The sequence below is a fragment of the Pantherophis guttatus genome, chromosome 1 (genome assembly GCF_059756535.1).
Source record: "Pantherophis guttatus breed Tessera chromosome 1, ASM5975653v1, whole genome shotgun sequence".
Classification (NCBI taxonomy): Eukaryota; Metazoa; Chordata; class Lepidosauria; order Squamata; family Colubridae; genus Pantherophis; species Pantherophis guttatus.
In genome coordinates, this window is record NC_142063.1 from 341,521,887 (window position 1) to 341,543,805 (window position 21,919).

The 21,919-nt window shown below is 45.2% G+C and overlaps 1 protein-coding gene across 4 annotated transcripts in view; it reads right to left on the reverse strand.

The window, feature by feature from the left end:
* USP32 (ubiquitin specific peptidase 32) overlaps positions 1–21,919 on the reverse strand; it is a 217,121-nt gene that overhangs the window by 49,740 nt on the left and 145,462 nt on the right. For all 4 annotated transcript variants that reach the window (XM_060693236.2, XM_087889985.1, XM_087889980.1 and 1 more), the window contains exons 8-15: positions 20,013–20,128; positions 19,701–19,763; positions 16,286–16,369; positions 13,365–13,426; positions 8,170–8,272; positions 5,837–6,029; positions 4,440–4,618; positions 1,784–1,924 (exon numbers count right to left, since the gene is read on the reverse strand). In XM_060693236.2, the coding sequence (XP_060549219.1) occupies positions 1,784–1,924; positions 4,440–4,618; positions 5,837–6,029; positions 8,170–8,272; positions 13,365–13,426; positions 16,286–16,369; positions 19,701–19,763; positions 20,013–20,128 (941 nt within the window). The remainder of the gene's footprint in view (positions 1–1,783; positions 1,925–4,439; positions 4,619–5,836; positions 6,030–8,169; positions 8,273–13,364; positions 13,427–16,285; positions 16,370–19,700; positions 19,764–20,012; positions 20,129–21,919) is intronic.

A 21,919-nucleotide genomic window follows, 5' to 3' on the forward strand; every position in this document is an offset into this window, starting at 1 on the left:
TGAGCCTGGTGAGATTTGAACTCGCAGTAATTGCAGGCAGCTGGCAGCTAAGTGCTATTTAACAGCACTTTAGTCCGCTGCGCCACCAAGGCTCTTCAAATGGCTGAGAGATGGGGGTAAAGCACTGCGCAGCGGTATGTAAGTCTTAAGTGCTATTGCTATGGGGCGAAGTAAAGAGTGATTTTGAGGAAAAACATTGCAATTTGTAGTTACGTTAACTGCAGGATGCTGCAAACAACAGTAAATGTGGGCCGGTATTAAGTGACCGAAATGTGGTCATGTGACCTTGGGAGGGGCTTCAGAACATTGGAATTGGGTTGTAAGGACCTTTTGGGGAATCGTGATAACTTTGAACAGTCACTAAGCCACTGGTCATAAGTCGAGGACTACCTGTAGCATAAAGGGGGTGTGTTTTTTTTTAAACCATTAGGGAGCTGAGGAACCTTCTTGGATGAGAAGCGAAACTTCTTCAAGGAAAAACCAGAAAGTCCAGTTGCCTCTTGAAAAAGCACCTTTGGGACAACTATGACCTGGATGACTGAGAATCTCCGTAGACATTTAGTGATGCGTTAGAGATGCAGTTTTGGCAAATACAGGGATAACTCAGTACTCCACTGCTTTGAAACTCCACAAATTTGGTACTCAATGTATTTGGACATGAAAATTTTCTCCCAGTACTCATCGTTTGTTTGATACTAAATGCACAAGCTAGAACTTGTCAGCCTCGGCTGCCTTGTGAATCATTACATTTACTCCTTATGGGGAAAATTTGCTTGGTACTCATTGTTTTTGGTATTTATCACGCCTCCCGGAACCAATTAACGATGAGGTACCACTGTACGGGTAGTCCTCGACTTACAACAATTCGCTTAGTGACCATTCGAAGTTGCAACGGCAACGAGAAAAGTGACTTCTGGCCATTTTTCACACTTATGACCGTTGCAGCATCCCCACAGTCATACGATTTACATTTGGGTGCTGGACAACTGACTCACATTTATGACGGGTTGCAGTGTCCTGGGGCCATGCGATCCCCTTTTGCAACCTTCTGACTAGCAGTGTCAATGGGGAAACCAGATTCGCTTAACAACCGTGGCAAGAAAAGTCGTAAAAATGGGAGAAAACTCACTTAACAAACTTCTCGTTTAGGAACGTACGTTTTGGGCTCGATTGTGGTCGTAGGTTGAGGACTCCCTGTGTCTACATCAGGGTTGTCAAAACTCGATTTCATTGAGGACCACATCAGGGTTGTGTCTGACCTTGGAGGTGGGTGGGCGTCGCCAGGGTAGGCGTGGCCAACTTGACATCACTCATGTTGGGGGCACCTGTGGCGGCATGAATGCTCTGCCAGCAAAAATGGAGCTTGGTAGGCTGCGACGGCCTCCTGCAACCCTCTGCCAGGGAAAACGGAGCTCGGGAGGGCCGCGTGCGGCCCTCCCGAGCTCCGTTTTCCCTGGCAGAGGGTTGCAGGAGGCCGTCGCAGCCTACCAAGCTCCATTTTCGCTGGCAGAGGCACCGCAGGCCGGTGCTTGACTGTCTCCAGGGCGGCCCTGAGGGCCAGATCTAAACACCGGGCCAGATCGGGACCCCTGGGCCTTGAGTTTGACCTCCTTGGTCTACATCTTTAGTCAACCAGTTTTCATTAAGCAATTGGCAAGGGCTTTGGTGATCGTTAGGAATATTAAATAGTAAAAGAATTCAGCTCGAAATTTTCGGCTCGGATTTTGAAGAATCCGATTCAGAATAACAACCTAAAGGAGCATTGCCCATTTTCAGTACTTACCGGCCTCGGCAAAGACAGGTTCGCTCCGTACCAATGGTAGAGGGCTCTCCATACCGGTTCTGGGACCATTTCATAATTTTTCCCTTGGATCAATTGGGGCGATGGTTTTAATCGCCCGCCTTCCAAAGTCAACGATGGAGCCTTCATTAAAATAAAAAGAAGGGGGTGGAGGGGAAAAACACCCATCAGATTCCGAGTTTCTCTTCGATCAATTTTCTTGAAAACTGCCCCATGCAGGAAGATTAACCATTCCAAACCGAATAAAGAATGAATGCAGATTAATACAATAGGCTGAGCAACATTAGGGAGACCGTTCCATTTCACAAAAGGGATTCGGTCATTAAAAGGGTTTGGATCAGTGGTGAAATCTGAACCGGTTCGCTACCGGTTCGCTGGCTGCGCATGTGCGCCAAATGAGCCTACATGCGCACGTGCAGTATGTGCCAAAAGGAGGCTTGGGAAGGTAAGTAGAACAGTGAGGGGGGGATCAGCTGTGCAGCGCGATTTAGCTTTGCTGGAAAGCAGAATTTCCTGCTTTCTAGCAAAGCTAAACCCCGCAGCACAGCTAATTGTTAGAAATACCAGTTCGGAGGAATTGGTAGCTTTTTTATCACTACCGGTTCGCCTGAACCGGAGCGAACCGGTTGCATTTCACCCGATTTGGATTATTTGCGTGCTTGTTCAACATGGTGGTTCTGCGTTTTTTTTCTGGCAATGGGCCACTTTTTTCTAACCCTGGAGATGGAAGTATTAGCAAGAGTCTGACCCGTTAAGAAATGGTCCCTGAGCCGACTTTTTTTCCTTCTCCTTCCCCATCTTTTTTTCTCGATTATTCTAAATAATTATAATAATAACGAATTATACCGCTGATTCCCACAACACTGTCAAACAATCTAGAAAGGTGTCAGCATTGGAAGCCATATTAGGCCGGAAGCTTCCATGCTGCCACCTTCTCCTGCGTGGGAAAGTAGGAGGCGGGGAATTAGTAGAGGGGTTGTTTGTAGACATAATAGCATTCTTCCTGTCGGTCAAGGTCAGGGCGATCCGGCATCTGGAGAAGGAGTGGTCGGAGTGCTGAGTCGAGATGGGACGGACGTTGATTGGAGCCTGTGATCGACTGAGGAGTGAGGGGATGGTTTGGGAGGTTTTGATTTACTGAGGGAAAACCCGGACCTTTCAGATTCGGGTTTTCCCAGATGTGCCTATTCTACCTATTCTAGTAAAGAGAACTTTGGAAAATGCTTGCTTCCGCGTCTTTACTTGGAGTGGGGGTTTTCTGGAATGCTGACAAAAAGCCAGGATTACCATCATTATCCTCAAACCTTCCCATCTCTTTAACTTCTTATGACTATAACTTTGTTGCTTGTATCTTACGATTTATATTGTTTACTTAGTATCCTAGTATGATTTATGTTGATTGCTTATTTAGTATCCTATAACTATCGTTAAGTTTTGTATCTAATGTTTTATGGTGAATGTATTTTTACAATGACTATGATCATGATCTATCACTATTATAATAACTTTTATTTGCAGTCACAGACCATAATAAAATATAGTTGCAAAAGAACGTGAGGAAAGTAACATCATAAACAGTTGGCTATCAGAAGCCTTGGCTGAGAGGAATTACAGTGTTCTCCTCTAATAGTTACAGCTCTTAAAAAAATTTAGAAACCTGAAAAGTAATGTCTGAGGAGCCATCCCCTAAACAATGTAAGGTCAAATTACTAGCACTAGATCCAGAGAGATTTGTTTCTAGGAGAGACAGTAATTTAGTCCTGCCTGCATTATACATAGGGCAGTATAAAAGAACATGCTCCAGTTTCAACCTCAGCTCTATCACAGGGGCATAACCACTCACGATCTATCACTATTATTGTATGTACACTGAGAGCTCATGCACTGGAGACAAATTCCTTGTGTGTCTAATCACATTTGACCAATCAAGAATTTGAATTCGAATTCTTAGAATTAGATAATAATTAATTATTCCAATTAGAATTAGAATAATTTTATTTAGAATTAGAATTTTATTTTATTTAGAACCTAATTCTGTCTCCAGATTGCAAATCTGTTTCACTGCTTAGCCTTTGGCTAAAGAGCAGAGTTTAAATTAATTAAATAAGCCAAAAAAATAAGTTTTGCAAACATCTGGGGCACAACCTGACTAGGGCAGCTGTCCAAATTTAGTGACTTCTCATCTTTCCATTCATACTGACTACGGATTCAGTTCCAAGCTTTTTCGTGGAGGTGTCGTCATTTTTTAAAGCTCAAAATACTTGAAAAAGAGTGTTTTTTCACCTTATTCCTGTTTCAAAGCAGTTCCCTGCCTTGAAACAGGAGCTGAAAAAGTGCAGCCTGCTTATAAAGCCAACAGTCAGGGTGTTGAGGAGTACCGGAACTGCAGCGGCCCGTAACGATTGGGGCACCATGGACCGGTTCCACGGAGGGTTTTCTATGGACCAGAGAGGGCGTGGTTTTGCATGCTGCCTGCGCCTGGAAGGTGGGGCTTCACTTATTTGCGTGGACCAGTTGCTGGCATGCCACAGACTGGTGCCGATTCAGAGACTGGGGATTGGGGAACCCTGCTGTATAATTTATAACTTGTATAAGTATAACTTATACTTATAAGTTTTTATACTTATAAGACGCTTACCTTCACAGGCTCTTGCGTTACAAGGGGCTGATTATCGATCGCTCCGGGCCGCTGTGGATTCAGCAACTGCAGTAAGATATTCCCATTAGAGGCAAGGAGGCACTGATTGTTGTTATCTGAAGAATTAAGCTGTCGAGCAAAGGACATCTCGGCGTTGGGAGTGGTGGCGTAAATAAAATCTGGAAGGTAAATGAGGACGAAGCAAAAATAAGCACGAAGGGTGCAAAGGGTAGAGGGGAGTATCAGTAAGGAGCAAACCAGCAGCCCTGAAGGTATGACTGAATTATAACACCCCTCAAATCTCACCATCTGTATGCCGACTTGAAAATGGTATGAATTGTTTAGAATAATAGAGTTGGAAGGAACCTGGGAGGTCTTCTAGTCCATCCCGCTGCTTAGGCAGGAAACCCTATTGCCGTGATGGCGAAACTATGGTAAGTGTGCCATAGCTGGCACGCAGAGGCCTCTCTGCGGGCATGCGAGCCTTCGCCCAGCTCAGCTTTTGGGCCCAGGAGGTTGCAGAGAGGCCTGCTAGGCCAAAAATGGGAGCAGGGAGGCCATGCGCGCATGGGAGCATGGGGGGTGCATGCGGAGGGCACACACTTTCGGCACACAATGAGAAAAAGGTTAGCCATCATTGCCCTATTACCATTGCTGATAAATGGGGATCCAATCTCTTCTTAAAAACTTCCGGTGTTGGAGCATTTACAACTTCTGGAGGCAAGTTGTTCCACTGATTATTAGCTCAATAGCATCTGGAAAGCCTCTTTTTATGATCCATCATATAACAGGATCTTGGCACCTCCTTGGTTTCCTCAGGAGGCCTGACAGGTAGTCCTTGACTTACAACGGTTCGTTTAGTGACCATTCAAAGTTACAAAGGCACTGAAAAAAGGGACTTATGACTGTTTTTCAGCTCTCTCTATGGGCACATGATCAAAATTTAGACACTTGGAACTGACTCATATTTATGACGGTTGCAGTGTCCCGGGGCCATGTGATTGGCTTCTGCGACCTTCTGACAAGCCAAGTGAGTGGGGAGGCCAGATTTGCTTAACAACCGTGTCACTAACTTAACAACTGCAGTGATTCACTTAACAACTGGGGCAAGAAACGTCATATAATGGGGCGAAATTCACTTAACAAATATCTCACTTAGCCACAGGAATTTTGGGCTCAATTGTGGTCGTAAGTCGAGGACTACCGGTACTCTTCTCCTATTGCTTCCCACATCCACATAATGCTTCTGTTTGAAAACGTGACTCTAATGTTTCGTAAATTTAGCTAAACCTCTTACCTGGTTTCGACCATTCTCACACATTTAAGTCTACCTTCAAAGCCCTTTAGAAATAAAACAGTGTGTCAGGCTGTTGTTATTTTTGGGGGTTAATGCTTACTGCTGTTAGTTGTCTCCGATGCTTCTGACGCGCTGGAAACACTATCTGAAAACTTTTCTTCCGCGGCACTGATGTTATTCGAAGCACCCATTCGGTCGTCTCCCTGCTCTGATATAGGTGACCCAGGACTCAGGAGAGAAGCCTTACCTCCATTTGAGACAGACAAAGGCTCCAGCATAACAGGGAGAGCATCCTAAATTGGAAAAGAAAGTCAGAACTCAATTCCTATGGAGATTCTCAGCCATCCAGGTCATGGTTGTCCCAAAGGAAAGTCCAGGTGCAGAGGCCACTGGACTTTCTGGTTTTTTTTCTTTTGAAGACGTTTCGCTTCTCATCCAAGAAGCTTCTTCAGCTCTGATTGGATGGTGGGGAATGGAAGGATTTATACTCCTTGCAGACAGCTGGTCATTTGCATCCTTTTTAGAGAATCTTTGAGGCTACCTGGAGGTTTATCTGTGTTTATCTTCAGGGTCACCTGAGTGGCACAAATGGGTATGGAGCCTTCTTGGAATTTCAGTGGTATGGACCGAAGATTGATGATGTTGTATCCCTCCTTCGATGTTGAGAGAGGGCCGCTCAATTTTGTCATAGATGGCCTCTTTGACCCGTCTTCTAAACCAGATACTGAGGACACAGATAAACCTCCAAGTGGCCTCAATGACTCTCCAAAGCCGTGATTATGACATGTGTTCCACAGGTGGCATGCAGCACCCTCTCTGTGGGCACACAAGCCGTCGCTCCACTTCAGCTCTGCCACGCATCCTCCCGCTGGCCAGTGGGTCTCTGTTGTGCATGTGCGGGGGGGTGCATGTGCATGCGTGAGGGTGGGCCATGTGCGTGGGGCCGCATGTGTGCGCGTGGGGGAGTGGGGCATGGGGGGCCCATGCGCACATGCACAGGAGTCAGGACACATGCACGGGACCACACGCGCATTGCATTTGGGGGGTTCGGACACGCACTCGCTTTGGGCACTTGGTCTGGAAAAGGTTAGCCATCCCTGCTCCAAAGAATGCAAATGACCAGCTGTCTGCGAGGAATAGAAATCCTTCCCTTCCCCACCATCCGGTCAGAGCTGAAGAAGCTTCTTGGATGAGAAGTGAAACGCCTTCATAGAAAAACCAAAAAGTTCAGCTGCCTCTTGGAAAAAAAACAAAAAACACCTTTGGGTCAGAGCTCAATTGTAGGGAGAGATGGTAGCCCAGAAAGGCCCAAGTACTTCCAATGGTCATTTTCTTGGCCTGGAAGGATGCGTATGGGCTTGTCTGTTACAGTGATATCTCAGTTACTGTTAGCGATTTGTTCCTGGGAAAGACACAAACTGACGTGTAGCAAGGAAACCACATGACCTGCCATTTTGGCTGGAAGAAATAGTAGTGAGCCACGAGGCAGCTGACGTCAGCCAGTTCTTCCTTGCGCATCGACTACCAGGAAAGAAATGAGTGGCCGGACAAGATTTCTGCTTCAAAACACGTCGAATGCTGAATTCAAAGAGTTTTGAAGCAGTCCAAGTATGACTGTATACAAATTCCATCCTGGTTTACAAACGTAAGCTTGCCAAACAGACCTTCAGTTTTCATTGGTTGAGGGGGACGAGAGGAGAGCAAAAGAGACTCGGGTGTCCCACAGGTATTTTTTTTCCAAAAGGCAACTGGACTTTCTTGATTTTTTTTTCCTTTGAAAACGTTTCACTTTTCACCCAAGAAACAACTTCTTCAGAACTGAAGAAGGTTCTTGGATGAGAAGCCAACGTGGCTGGCTGGGAGATTCTGGGAGTTGGAAGTCCACCCATCTTCAAGATACCAAAGTTAGAGAAACACTGTGGAAGCCATCTTGGGGCATTGGATCTTCAGGCCTGCCACATTTAGTGCTGTGGGAAACTGGGAGGGGGGATTGTATGGAGCTGGGGGAAATATGTAGTCAAAATAACATTCTTTTCTCCGAAAGTCAAGGCCACTCTGCCCTGCACCTGGAGGGGTGTGACTGGGAGGCATCTCCAGTTGGGACGGTGCACTAGTTGGACAATGTGGTGAACATGTGGGTGCTGGAGCAGGGATTTGGAATTTCTTTTGGGTGGGGAAAACCGGGAGCTTTCAGATTTGGGTTTTCCCAGATGTGCCAATATGACATCTCTAATAAAATGGAACTTTGAGGTAACTCATGCCTCGGAGTTTTCTTTCACTGGGGGTGTTACTTGGAACCCTGACACATTGTCCTAAGCGGTGTAATGGAATTTCAACTGCCATCTGATTCTGATGCACGAACACTGGCACGCTATTTATTCATCTGTTTCTTGATTCAGCCACTCTCTCTGCCAGGTCCAGTATACGACTTACATATTTGACGTATTCTTTCCACTGCTGCCACCACTGCATTGCGATGAGAAACCAGTTGTGTCCTTGTTGAAGGCCATGTCTACTTTCACGTTCTAGCCAGCCTCTACACCAAGGAAGAGATAAATGGTGCAATACTTAACAACACTTGTGCTTCACATCTACACAAGTGTTCTTGACCTTGACAACATTAAGATGGGTGGACTTCAACTCCCAGAATTCAGCCAGCTTGGGGGAATTCATTCCTAGCTGGCTGGGGAATTCTGAGAGTTGAAGTCCACCCATCTTAACATTGCCAAGGTTAAGAAACAGTCTAAGGGACATGGTGATGCAGCGGCTTAATGATGCTGGAACTGCATTCTAACTGTTCGAGCTCAGCTCCACAAGATGGGGTGAGCTCCTGCCAACCTAGCAGTTCGAAAGCATGCAATACTGCAAGTAGATAAATGGGTAGCAATAGCAATAGCACTTAGACTTATATACCACTTCATAGTACTTTACAGCCCTCTCTAAGCGATTTACAGAGTCAGCATCTTGCCCCCAACAATGTGGCTCCTCATTTTACCCACCTCGGAAGGATGGAAGGCTGAGCCAACCTTGAGCCTGGTGAGATTTGAACTACCAAATTGCAGGCAGCCAGCAGGCAGCAGAAGTAGCCTGCAGTACTGCACTCTAACCACTGTGCCACCAAGGCTTCGCCACTGCGCCACCAAGGGTACCACTTCAGTAGGAAAAACCTAGCCACATTCGTGTGTGTGGAGAACGGACTTGGCCAAATGTGAGGCAATGCAACACGAGGTGAGGCGAGACTGGCAGAGGAGCCTGGAAGAGCCAACGACCCGAGGACCACTAGTCAGCTGGTGTAAACTAGGTCTCCCCTTGCAGTGCACCAAGGATAGGCATACAAGTGCTGAACACAATGAACTAGCTGTCACTGCGTTTTTTTATTTACCAGCTGAGCTCTCATTTCTGGACTATCAGACTTTCCGTAGCTTGCCAAGAATCCTTATCAGTAAGCTAAACTGCGCATGTCTGTCCACCCACATTCCTTCTCACACTTCTTTTTTTTTCTTTCTTCTCCTGCCAAGAAGTCCAACCACAGGGAGGTGGCCGGCACGAACGTTATAAAAATGTAACTATTAGATTAGTGAGATGTTTTATTTTCTTTATAACAAATAAATGAGTTTTCTTAGAAGATATATCTTCGGGTTTTGTTTTCTTAAAGTATGCTGGCAAGGAAAGGTCTCGATCCACCCCTCTTAATCAAGGTGCGATCATCCCAAAGGCAGAATGGGATTAATCAGCGCCCTGACACTAGCAATATAGGATGTCAGGATTGCATTGTGTCTAGTATTTGTAGATTTTGCTGACATTGTATGCCATACACTAAATACATAATATGAGGAACACTGGTCTACAAAGTGTCTAACTCCTTCTAGGTTGCCTTATTAAATGTATCTGGAGTTTAGGAAACAAAGTTTTTTGGGGCGTTCATAATAAGCCACTGTCAAAATGAAGCTGTCAAATAAAAACTTCTGGAAGAGCAACCATGTTAGCATCTTCAACATCAATGCCTTTCTTACAAATGTATTACTTTCACATTACAATTATTTCACGTTGAATTGAATACTTTATTGGGCAAGGAATTTGTCTCTGGGGCTGCAGTTCTCAGTGTACATGCAAAGCAACAGAATAATGATCAAACATCATCGTAATAATGCCAATAGGAGGAGGGTAGTAAAGAAGCTATTAAAAAGGATAAATAATAATCCTACAGCCATATTACATGGGTAAATACAGTACTCATTGTTAATTGGTTTCGGGAGGGGCAATGAGCACCAAAAACGATGCGTACCAAACCATTTTTTCCCATAAGGAACAATGTAGCAAGTTCTAGCTTGTATGTTGAGTACCAAACAAATGATGAGTATCGGGGACAAAATTTTCGCCACAAAATGCGTTTGCGTACCAAATTTGATGAGTTTCGCAGCAGTTGAGCACCAAGGTACCACTGTACACATAGACACTGGACATAATTTGCCGGGCTAAATTCCATTGCATCAAAACTAACAATATCGTCAAGAATCACAGGGCTGTATCAATATAGTTTGGGGAGAGAGGAGGGAACGTAAGCAGAAGAAAACGAAATTCACAGGGTACAGAAAGTGGTACTTATGTTGTTCACAGTGGCCATTTGCATGACAGTGATTACAAAGGCATCCGGGCACTGACGAGATAATGAACATATACGCCAGATAAAATCTTCCTCCTGATTCAGGAACTAGTAATCTGACTGAATTTCGTGACGATTGTGCTCTTTTAACTACAATAGGTTGGTGGCTGGAATGGAGAAAAAGGTTTTTTTCTTTATCACGTATCTGCCCATTAGCCCGGTAGTGCTGGAATGCCATTGTTAGAGCCTTTAACAACTAATTGTTGAAAGTGTACCTTGACAATAGAATTAATTCTAGCTGCCCTTTGTGCATTTCATTTCAATTCTGACCTCACTGTCCCCAGTCCCCGTGTATCATTCTTTGTGTGTGAGAGAGAGGGTGGGGGAGGAAAGAGAGGGAGGGAGGAGAGAGAGAGAGACAAAGATGTGTGTGTGTGTGTGTGTGTGTGTGTGTGTGTGTGTGTGTGTAGGTCTTTGGTTATTCGGGTTTTCTCCCGCGTAAAATTGGAAGTGTCTTGGCGACATTTCGACGAAAACTCATTCGTCATCTTCAGGCTGGTGTTTTCGGCTTTGTGCTTCTAGGAGCAATGTGTGATCGCAGCTGTTTCTTCCTTTTACTCACGAAAACCACACAGGATGTCACCACCACACATCCACGCAAAAAGCAAACCCACATCGATGAGGTACGACCACAAACCAGAAGCCAGACCACAGCTGCATCATTAGCCACTTTAAACCCCTCCAATCCATAAATGAAGCAAACTGACACCCACCATGAAGATGTGGCACGACCACGAACGCGAAGCCAAACAACAGCAACGCAGCTCACCAGCTCCAATCCCCCTGCAACTCAGACTAACCCGAGCACAACCAAGCCCCCATCGAAACAGAACACACCCCCATCCAATCAGAGCACAGCCGAGCCCCCATCCAATCAGAGCACAGCCAAGCCCCCAACCAATCAGAACACACCTCCACCCAATCAGAACACAGCCAAGCTACCACCCAATCAGTTCACACCCCCACTGATAGTTAAAAGGAAGAAACAGCTGCGATCACACATTGCTCCTAGAAGCACGAAGCTGAAAACACCAGCCTGAAGATGACAAATGAGACTTCGTCGAAACGTCGCCAAGACATTTCCAATTTTACGCGGGAGAAAACCCGAATAACCAAAGACCTACACACACACACACACACACACACACACGCACACACACACACACACACATGCAAGTTTTGGTGTATTCGGGTCTTTTCCCATGTAAGATTGAGAGTAACTTGGCGACGTTTCGACGAGGTCCCACTCGTCATCTTCAGGCTGATGTCTTCGGCTTCGTGCTTATGCGAGGAAAGTGTGATCGGAGCTGCCGTTTCTCTATAAATACTGGTGGGGAGGTGTGGGGTGCTGGCTTTGTTGCTGTGAGCGGGTTGGTTGCCTGTGTTGCTACATCCTGATTAGTTGACGGAGTTGATGTTTGCAGATTAGTCAGCTGTTTCGTAACATCATGTGTGGGTGAGGTCCTTGATGTGTGCCCTTTAGTCTTTTGTGTTTTAACGACCTGGGTAATGGGCTGTGTGTTAACATTCTGAGTTCTAGTGTTGTGATATCCTGAGCTTTTTGATGTAATGTCCTGAGCAGATGGCTGTGATGCCACATCATGGGCTTTGGTCTGGCTCCGAGTTTGAGGTCTTGCCATGTGTTCATGGCGTGTGTCAGTTTGCTTTGTGTGGGGATTGGAGGGGGGTGCAGCAGCTGGTGATGCCGCCATGGTCTATATACAGTATATCACAGAAGTGAGTACACCCCCTCACATTTTGTAAATATTTAAGTATATCTTTTTATGTGACAACACTGAAGAAATGACACTTGGCTACAATGTAAAGTAGTGAGTCTACAGCTTGTATAATGGTGTAAATGTGCTGTCCCCCCAAAATAACGCAACACACAGCCATTAATGTCTAAACTGCTGGCAACAAAAGTGAGTACACTCCTAAGTGATAATGTCCAAATGGGGCCCAAAGTGTCAATATTTTGTGTGACCACCATTATTTTCCAGCACTGTCTTAACCCTTTTGGGCAATTTTGATCATATGACCAGGAGGATGCTGCAACACTCTGTGAGGACTGGTCGTAAGTTACTTGTTCAGTGCTGCTGTAACTTCCAACAGTCACTAAATGAATGATTGTAAGTCGAGGACTTCCTGTAATCTGTAAACCATGTTTTATGGCTTAATATTCTGAGAAGCCAACCCTCTACGATTTTTCCAACAAAACAAGCGCTAAAGCAAACCATGGCATAGAATTCACGAACCCAGCTCCTGTGTTTCAAGAAAACAGGATTCCTAGCTTGCTGCATGAAAGGAAGAGCAGGACACCCTTTTTTAAAGTGTCAAATTCAAGGCCCATGGGCCGGATCTGGCCCATGGGGTGCTTATATCTGGCCCGCGGGGCACCCTGGAAATAGCGAGGGAACAGCCCATGGTACCCTTGCCAGTGAAAACGGGCTCCCGATCACCGTTTTTGGCTGGGACAGCCTCCTGCAACCCTCTGCCGGTGAAAACGGAACTCGGGAGGGCCGTGTGTGGCCCTCCCGAGCTCCGTTTTCACTGGCAGAGGGTTGCAGGAGGCCGAGCTGAGCCGAAAACGGTGATCGGGAGCCCGTTTTCGTTGGCAGAGCACTTGGGCCACCACAGATGCCCCTGACATGAGTGACGGCAAGCTGGCCACACCCACCCTGGCCACACCCACGCCAGCCCCCCAAGGTCAAACACAACCCTCATGCAGCCCTCAATGAAATCGAGTTTGACACCCCTGATCTAGTTGAACCCCTTTCTCTTGGTCCCAATCTGGAGAAAGCACATTAAATCCTGATGCATCTTATTTCTTCCAAGCCCTTGATGGGTGGAAAGCGAAGACGTCACCTTGCTTAAGTCCTTTGCTCCAAAACGCACATCTTATTTTAAGCTAGGGAAAAAGTCTCCGGGATTCATTTGAAAGGTGATGTCAGAAGATCAAACGTACCTAATGATTTGCCCTTCATCTCCTGGAGTGGCAGGTCTTAAACCTAAGACTATATGGCACACCTAGAAAAAAAAAGAGATGGGAGTGAAAAAGATGAGAAAATGTACTTGCGCCAGAGAAAAGGCCATAAAGTTAACAAGTTATTCTTCTTGGTCAGATAATATTTGAACATCTACTTTCTATAGGCAGCCCTCGACTTACGACCATGAGTGAGCCCGACATTTCTGTTGCTAAGCGAGACAGTTAAGTGAGTGTTGCCCCATTTTACCACTTTTCCTGCCACTGTTGTTAAGCGAATCACTGTGGTTGTTAAGTTAGTAACACGGTTGGGAAGTGAATCTGCTTCCCCGTTGAGTTTTTGCTTGTCAGAAGGTCGCAAAAGATGAATGACGTAACCCCGGGACAATGCAACTGTCATAAATACTGTATGAGCCAGTTGCCAAACATCTGAATTTTAATCATGTGGCCATAAATACATGGCACAACAAACCCATCAGGACAAGATTCAGCAATCCATCTGCATTGAAAAGACACAGGGCGCTCTTTTGAGGACAGCAAAGTCCACATTTTGGACAGAGAGACCCACTGGTTTGAAAGAGGGGTCAAAGAGGTCATCTGTGTCCAAATTGAGCAGCCCTCTCTCAACAGAGGGGGAAGGATATGCCATCATCTATCTCCAGTCCACAACACGGTCCGTTCAGCAGTTCCAAGAAGGCGCCACACCCATTTGAACCATTCAGGTGACCCTGAGGATACACACAAGCCTCCAGGTGAAGATGTTTTGCTGATCATCCAAGAAGCTTCTTCAGCTCTTACTGGATGGTGGGAAATGGAAGGATTTATACTCCTTGCAAGGCAGCTGATCATTTGCATAGGTAAAGGTAAAGGTAAAGGTTCTCCTCCACATATGTGCTAGTCATTCCCAACTCTAGGGGCTGGTGCTTCAAAGCTGAAGAGCCAGCGCTGTCCGAAGACGTCTCCATGATCATGTGGCCGGCATGACTCAACGCCAAAGGTGCACGGAACGCTGTTACCTTCCCACCAAAGGTGGTCCCTATTTTTCTACTTGCATTTTTTATGTGCTTTCGAACTGCTAGGTTGGCAGAAGCTGGGACAAGTAACGGGAGCTCACCCCATTACGCGGCACTAGGGATTCGAACCGCTGAACTGCCGATCTTTCGCTCGACAAGCTCAGCGTCTTAGCCACTAAGCCACCATGTCCCTTCTAAGCCACCGCATCCCTTATTTGCATAACAACTGGCTAAAAGGATGCAAATGACCAGCTGTCTGCAAGGAATATAAATCCTTCCATTCTCCACCATCCAGTCAGAGCTGAGGAAGCTTCTTGGATGAGAAGCGAAATGTCTTCAAGGAAAACCCAGAAAGTCCAGTTGCCTCTTGAACAAAAAAAAGCACCTTTGGGACATATGACTGTCATAAATGTCAGTGGCCAAGTGCCTGAATTTTGATCACGTGACCATGGAGATGCTGTGACGGTCCTAAGTGTGAAAATCAGTCATAAGTCTGTTTTTTCAGTGTCGTCGTTAACTTCAAACGGTCCCTAAACAAACTATCGTTAAGTCGAGGATTATCTGTGGAAGCTGTCAGGGTTCCTACGGATGCCCTAATTAAATCATGAGCCTCGAGCCAAGCATTCTCACATTCTCCAATGGAGCACTTTCGCGGGCTGTAGAGATCATGCCCCTCCGGCTGTTTCAGGTAACCTGGGATACAGCCTTGAGAAAGGTATGCGTGGAATGTGCTTCTGGTTGCGGCTGCCATGCTGCTCCGTCAGTTTTCTCCCCTCCTGCCTATGGCAACTCGAGAGCAGGCCAGGAATGCTTTGTGAGTTGACAGAAAACATTTTCCTATTCAAGATAAAACGTTTGTCCAGAGCTGACTGAAGCTATCGCCGATAATTCAGACATTGTGCCAAATCAGAGTTTCTGCTTTCAGGATCGAATCATCATTTCAGAGCAGGTTTCATTTCCCATCCTTATCAGTATGCTAAATGTCTCTATATTGCAGCCTTCTCTGGAAAAGGAGGCCCCGGCTGTTAACACTGGATTTTATCTTTATTCACCTGCCAACTGCACTGAGTAGATTAAATGCATACACTGGCTGTGGTTTGCAAGAATTCTGGCATCTAAAGCTGCAGCTCAGCATGTACAGGCGTAACCTTATTCTATCACTTGCCAAATGGGCTGCTCAGCCCAGTTTGAAGAGCCCAGGTAAGAGTTATGCCGCTGAACACCTCCACATTCTTGTTCATCTTGCAGAATATCTTTTTTCCCCATTCAAAACGAAACGATCGTTTTTGCTCTTTAAGGTCTTGCAAAACAACACAATGTGAGCTAACTATGCTGGGCACTATTATTATTTTGAACAGTCACTAAATGAATGTTTGTTAAGTCGAGAGTACTTGTATTATTTTATTCCTCTCTTTCTCTCTCTCCCTCCCTCCCTCCCTCCCTCCCTCCCTCCCTCCCTCTCTCTCTCCCTCCCTCCCTCCCTCCCTCCCTCTCTCTCTCTCCTACCTACCTACCTCAAAATAGCAAACGCATCCAACACTTCTGCCTATTTTCCCCATAACAACAACCCTGTGAAGTGAGATGAGAGAAAATGACTGGCTGAAAGTTCCCAAGATGGCTTTCATGCCTAAGTAGGACTACAACTCACTGTCTCCTGTTTTCCACACTACCATCTTAACTACTCCACCAAATTGGCTGATATGAGCCAGGCAAAAGAGAAGCATCTCGGCAAAGCTGACACTTCCAAAAACAACAACAAAAACCCAGACATCTCCAGGAATGCAACTGACATAAGAGCTGATGCAGCCTTTGGCATCCCATGACTGCAAAGCAGGCAGGTAAATCCAAGGCTTGCTTTCTACTGGAGGTTCGGATTTGCAGGAAACGTACCTGAAAAAGCAGGTTCAAAAATTCGTTGGCAAGGGCGCTCTTCACACTCCAGATCTGATAATCCTCAAGGGTGAGATGACCAAGCTGAAGGGAGGAGGAGGAAGGAAGGAAAATCAATGAGGGTTTTTTCCCCAAAGTGTTTGCTCAATTGGGGTCATTCTCTCTCTTCTCCTCTCCCTCTCTCTTCCCACCTCTTCCCCCTCTCCTCCTCTCTCTCTTCCTCTTCCCACTTCTTCCCCTTCTTCTCCTCCCTCTCCCTCTCTTCCCTCCCTCTCTCCCTCTTCCCACCTTTTCCCCTTCTTTCCTCTCCCTTTCCGCCTCTCTCCCTCTCTCTTCTCCTCTCTTCCCTTCCTCTCTTCCCTTCCCATCTTTCCCCCCCTCTCCTCCTCCCTCTTCCTCTTTCTCCCTCTTCCTCTTCCCTCTCTCTTCCCACCTCTTCCCCCTCTCACTCTCTTCCCTCCCTCTCTTCCCTTCCCACCTCTTCCTCTCTTCCTCCCTCTCCCCCTCCTCTTCCACTTCCCACCTCTCTTCTCCCTCTCTCTCTCTTTCCCCCTCTCCTTCTCTCTCTTTCCCCTCTCCCCCCTTCTACCTCTCTCTTCCCACCTCTCTCTCTCACACACACTATCTCTCCCATGCAAACTGAAATGGATATTTTAAGGAAAATAAAGAAAAGCTTTGACCAAAAATCAATCTGTTCTATCTGTAGATCTGAAGCTGGTTTTGATCAATTAATAGTGATGATTTCCCTGGAGAATCACAGATCTGCAACTACTCTCAATAATTTTGATTTTTCTCAGGGAAAACTATTCATCCAGGTTTTTCTAGCTGAAAGCCATGTTTTTTTAATAAAGTTTTTTTTTTTAATTTTTTCCTGAAGATAAAATACAAAATACAGATTGAAAAAAAAAACAAGATTTACAAAGAAGAAACAAAAAGGAGAAGAAAAAAGGGTATATCATAGATGTAAAATTAATAATAAACACATAACCTCCATCCCGGTTGAATGCTGACACTTGTATCTCAAATAAATCTAATCGGTTTCCCCTCCTTGCATTGCAGGTCGACAAATAGTTATACATTTTCCTCCTGTGTTGCTAAATTACTATTTTACATCACATTCTCTTAACAAATATTCCAAATATACAAATCTATTGTCTGTCAATCAAGTAGACCCAATGCCAGTTGAACAGGTTTTATGTAGATAGGCCGTCACACTGGAGATAAGTTTCGTTGAATTATGATCAGGACTAGATTTTATGGATGATGATGAGTTTCAGAGGAACTATTCCCGCTGAAATTTTGGGGTAGTTTTGTAGAGGTACTTAATAGCCAGAACAAAGGTAACTGGCTGACTATCATCTGAAATTGAAAAATTGTAGAATTAAAAAAAAAAGTGGGGGGGGATGTTTTGATACTTTAATATCTTAAATAGCTCTCCATCTTCTTCTTCTTGTGCCATATTCATCATCGGACGTTGGCAATGATGTTGGCGATCCTATTTTAATCAATAGCCGCACGAAAAAGTGCTGTTGAGTTTTATCCAAACCGGTCGCTTAGATTTTGAAGCCATGATGTTCTGCCTGGACCTCGTTTGCCTTCAATCTTAACTTGGAGGATTAAGTGCCTTGGTAATACAGGGGTTTAAGGCACCCTGTTATTAAGCTGGTTATTAAGACCAGCTGCCTGCAATTACTGCAGGGTTCGAATCTCGCCAAGGCTCAAGGTTGACTCAGCCTTCCATCCTTTCTAAGGTAGGTGAAATGAGGACCCAGTTTGTGGGGGCAATAAGCTGACTTTGTATAAATATACAAAAGGATGAAGGCTATTGCTGAGCACATTGTAAGCCGCCCTGAGTCTTCGGAGAAGGGCGGCATATAAATCAAATTAAAAAAAAAAAAAGTGAAGTAGGCAGTATTTTTCTGGGTGTCGCATCACATGTCCAAAATATTTTAACTTTCACTTTTTAATGGTTTTGATGATTTCCCTTGGGTTTCCCAGGCGGTTTATCACCTCCTCATTTCTGATTTTGTTAGCTCTCCATCAGCAATAGCAATAGCACTAAGATTTATGTACCACTTCACAGTGCTTTACAGCCCTCTCTAAGCAGTTTACAGAGTCAACATATTGTCCCCAACGATCTGGGTCTTCATTTTACCGACCTTGGAAAGATGGAAAGCTGAGTCAAGTTTGAGCCGGTCAGGATCGAACTGCTGGCAGTGAGCTAAATTAGCCTGCAATGTTGAATTCTACATCTTTTCTATCCTGCTCTACAGAGTAGAGAGTTGGTCTCTGACAGAAAACCACTTGAAGAAACTAGAAGCATTTGAAATGTGGATTTACAGACGACTGTTATGTATAAAATGGGTTAACAAAATCACAGATGAGGAGGTGATAAGCCGCCTGGGAAAGGCAAGGGAAATCATCAAAACCATTAAAAAGAGAAAGTTAGAATATTTCGGACCTGTGATGCGACACCCAGAAAAATACGGCATCCTTCACTTAATTCTTCACTTTACTTCACTTAATTTAGCTTCCAGCTGCCTGCAATTACTGCGAGTTCAATTCTCACCAGGCTCAAGGTCGACTCAGCCTTCCATCCTTTCTAAGATAGGTAAAATGAGGACCCGGTTTGTGGGGGCAATAAGCTGACTTTGTATAAAATATACAAAAGTATGAAGGCTATTGCTTAACGCCTTGTAAGCCGCCCTGAGTCTCCGGAGAAGGGCGGCATATAAATAAATAAATAAAAATGAAAAAATTCTCCAGGGAAAGATTAAAGACAAATGAGGTCCAGACAGAAGAACATAATGGCTTCAAAACCTAAGGGACTGTTTTGGACAAAACTCAGCAGCAATTTTTCATGCAGCTGTTGACAAAAATAGGATTGCCAACATGATTGCCAACGTCGGATAACAGATATGGCACAAGAAGAAGAAGAAGAAGTTGAATTCTAACCACTGCGCCATCACTGCGCTCCTAACTTTCTCATATTCAGGAGCTTAGGAGAATGTTAGTAGAACAGCAAAAGCCCAGCAGATGGAACGGACCAATTTTAAAAACATATTTAACAACCATTGTTTTATAATTTTACTACGGGTGAAAACAGCGAGTGTAATTGCATCAGTTAGCTCATTGGATTTCTGCCACCATATACGGTAGGTAACGCAGAATAAATGAAAGTAAATAGATTATCTCTTTTAATGCTTTTTATCCTCTTCGGCTTCTTTCTGGAAAGGATACCATGCAAATCAATTTCACAGTAAACAGACCTTCCACGCACGAGTTAACTCAAGCAGCTTGGCTCAACCTCACTGTGGTCCAATTCAGAGGTCATTTCAGTTTCTTGAAGCTATTTCTGCACCGATTTCTCGAGTCGCACAATAAGGGATAATGAGATGCAGGTGCCCTTTCTTACCTTGGTAGTGTCATGTGACTTTAGAATATCTTCTACAATATCAGGCAAATTCATGTGCAGCTCCTTGGGGGGGAAAATAAGAGAAGAACAGGAAGATCCCATGAAAGTTAAGAATCTTATTCCGAGGGTTGTTTTGGTCTACGTATATAGTCCCCAAAAGTAAGAATGCTGGGTTGAATCCACAGAGCGCAGATCCGCTAAAATCAATGAGCTTTAAATGAGCTGCAAATGACCTGCCCCACTGATTTTAGCTGGTCTGATCCATGACAGATCAAATCTGGAATTCAGATATTAATGTTGAATGCCACTTACTGGAATGTTATCAATACGATTATCTTTCCAAACTTCCAGAAGGGCCACGACCATTTCTTCGAGTTCGACCTTAGACAGAACCCCGTCTCGATCAACGTCAAAAACCTTGAAGCAAACTGAAAGAGACAGAAATGGTTATTCTATAACAGAACGAAACAGCTGATGATGACTCAAAAGATTTTGAAGGCTGAGATGAAACCAAAACTGAATTTTTTGGTGGTGGCGGGGGGTGTGTGTGGAATTAATGGATAGTCGATTAGACAAGACGTAAAACACTGGTTTTATATGCGGGAACTGCAGCAAGATTCTTGTACGCACAAAGATCAAAAAATGCTGAAAATGCCCATAATGAGCCTTGGTGGCGCAGCAGGCTAAAGAGCTATTAAGTAGCACCAGCTGCCTGCAATTACTGCAAGTTGAAATCTCACCAGGCTCAAGCCTTCCATCCTTCCGAGGTAGGTAAAATGAGGACCCGGATTGTGGGGGCAATAAGCTGACTTTGTATAAAAAAGAACACCGCTTGGGGGGCGGGGGGGGCGAAAGCCCTATTAAGCAGGTATATACAAAAGTAGGAAGGCTATTGCTTAACGCACTGTAAGCCGCCCTGAGTCTCCAGAGAAGGGCGGCATATAAATCGAACCAATAAATAAATAAATAAATAATGAAGGAATGGATTGTGAAGACGGCAGAATTAGCAGAGACGACAAAACTGACCTGAAAGATTGAATAGGGGGCTGAAGCTTCTTTTATTTATTTGTTTGTTTGTTTGTTTGTTTGTTTGATTTTTATTCATCTGGCTGAGTCGGCAATGAAGCACGATAATAGTCATCTTGAGATTTAACTATTCCTCTAAATGAAAAACCCTTTTTTGGCTTTCAAACCTGAGTTAGCAATTGTCCACTTTCTCAGATGCAACGGGAAAGTAGCCCGGGAAACTTACAGTTTACAAGAGACACAAAAGACGAGTGTTCAAAGAGGAGAACTTGAGTAACTAGAAAGTTCAGATTGGTGTAGAGCAGTCACGGCTAACCTTTTCAGCACTGAGTGCCGAAACTGGACCGCGTGCGCATGCCAGAGCAGCAGAACCCGGAAGACAGCAGCTGTCTGGCGCGCATGTGCGCAACGGAACTCGGAAGAGCAGCTGGCGAGGGTGCGCGTGCCCACAGAGAGGGCTCTGCATGCCACCTTTGGCATACGGGCCATAGGTTCGCCATCACAGGTGTAGAGTTTAAGGTGCTGGATTAGAAACTGGGAGACAGTTGAGTTCTAATTCCGCCTTAGGTATGAGAGTCATTGGATGATTTTGGGCCAATCACCAGGAGACGGTGAGTTCTAGTCCCACCTTAGGCATGAAAGTCACTGGGTGATTTTGGATCAATCACCAGGAGATGGTGAGTTCTAGTCCCGCTTTAGGCATGAAAATCACTCGGTGATTTGGAGCTAATCACCAGGTGATGGTGAGTTCTAGTTCTATCTTAGGCTTGAAAGCTGCTGGGTAACTTTGGACCAATCACCAGGAGACGGTGAGTTCTAGTCCCGCCTTAGCAGAGGTGAGTTTCAGCAGGTTCTGACCAGTTCTGGAGAACCGGTAGCGGAAATTTTGAGTAGTTCGGAGAACCGGTAGTAAAAATTCTGACTGGGCCCACCCCCATCTATTCTCCGCCTCCCAAGCCCCAGCTGATCGGGAGGAAATGGGGATTTTGCAGTATCCTTCCCCTGGAGTGGGGCGGGAATGGAGGTTTTACAGTATCCTTCCCCTGCCACGCCCACCCAGCCATGCCACGCCCACCAAGCCACACCCACAGAACTTGTAGTTAAAAATTTTTGAAACCCATCACTGTGCCTTAGGTATGAAAGTCATTGGGTGATTTGGGGCTAATCACCAGGAGGCGGGGAGTTCTAGTTCT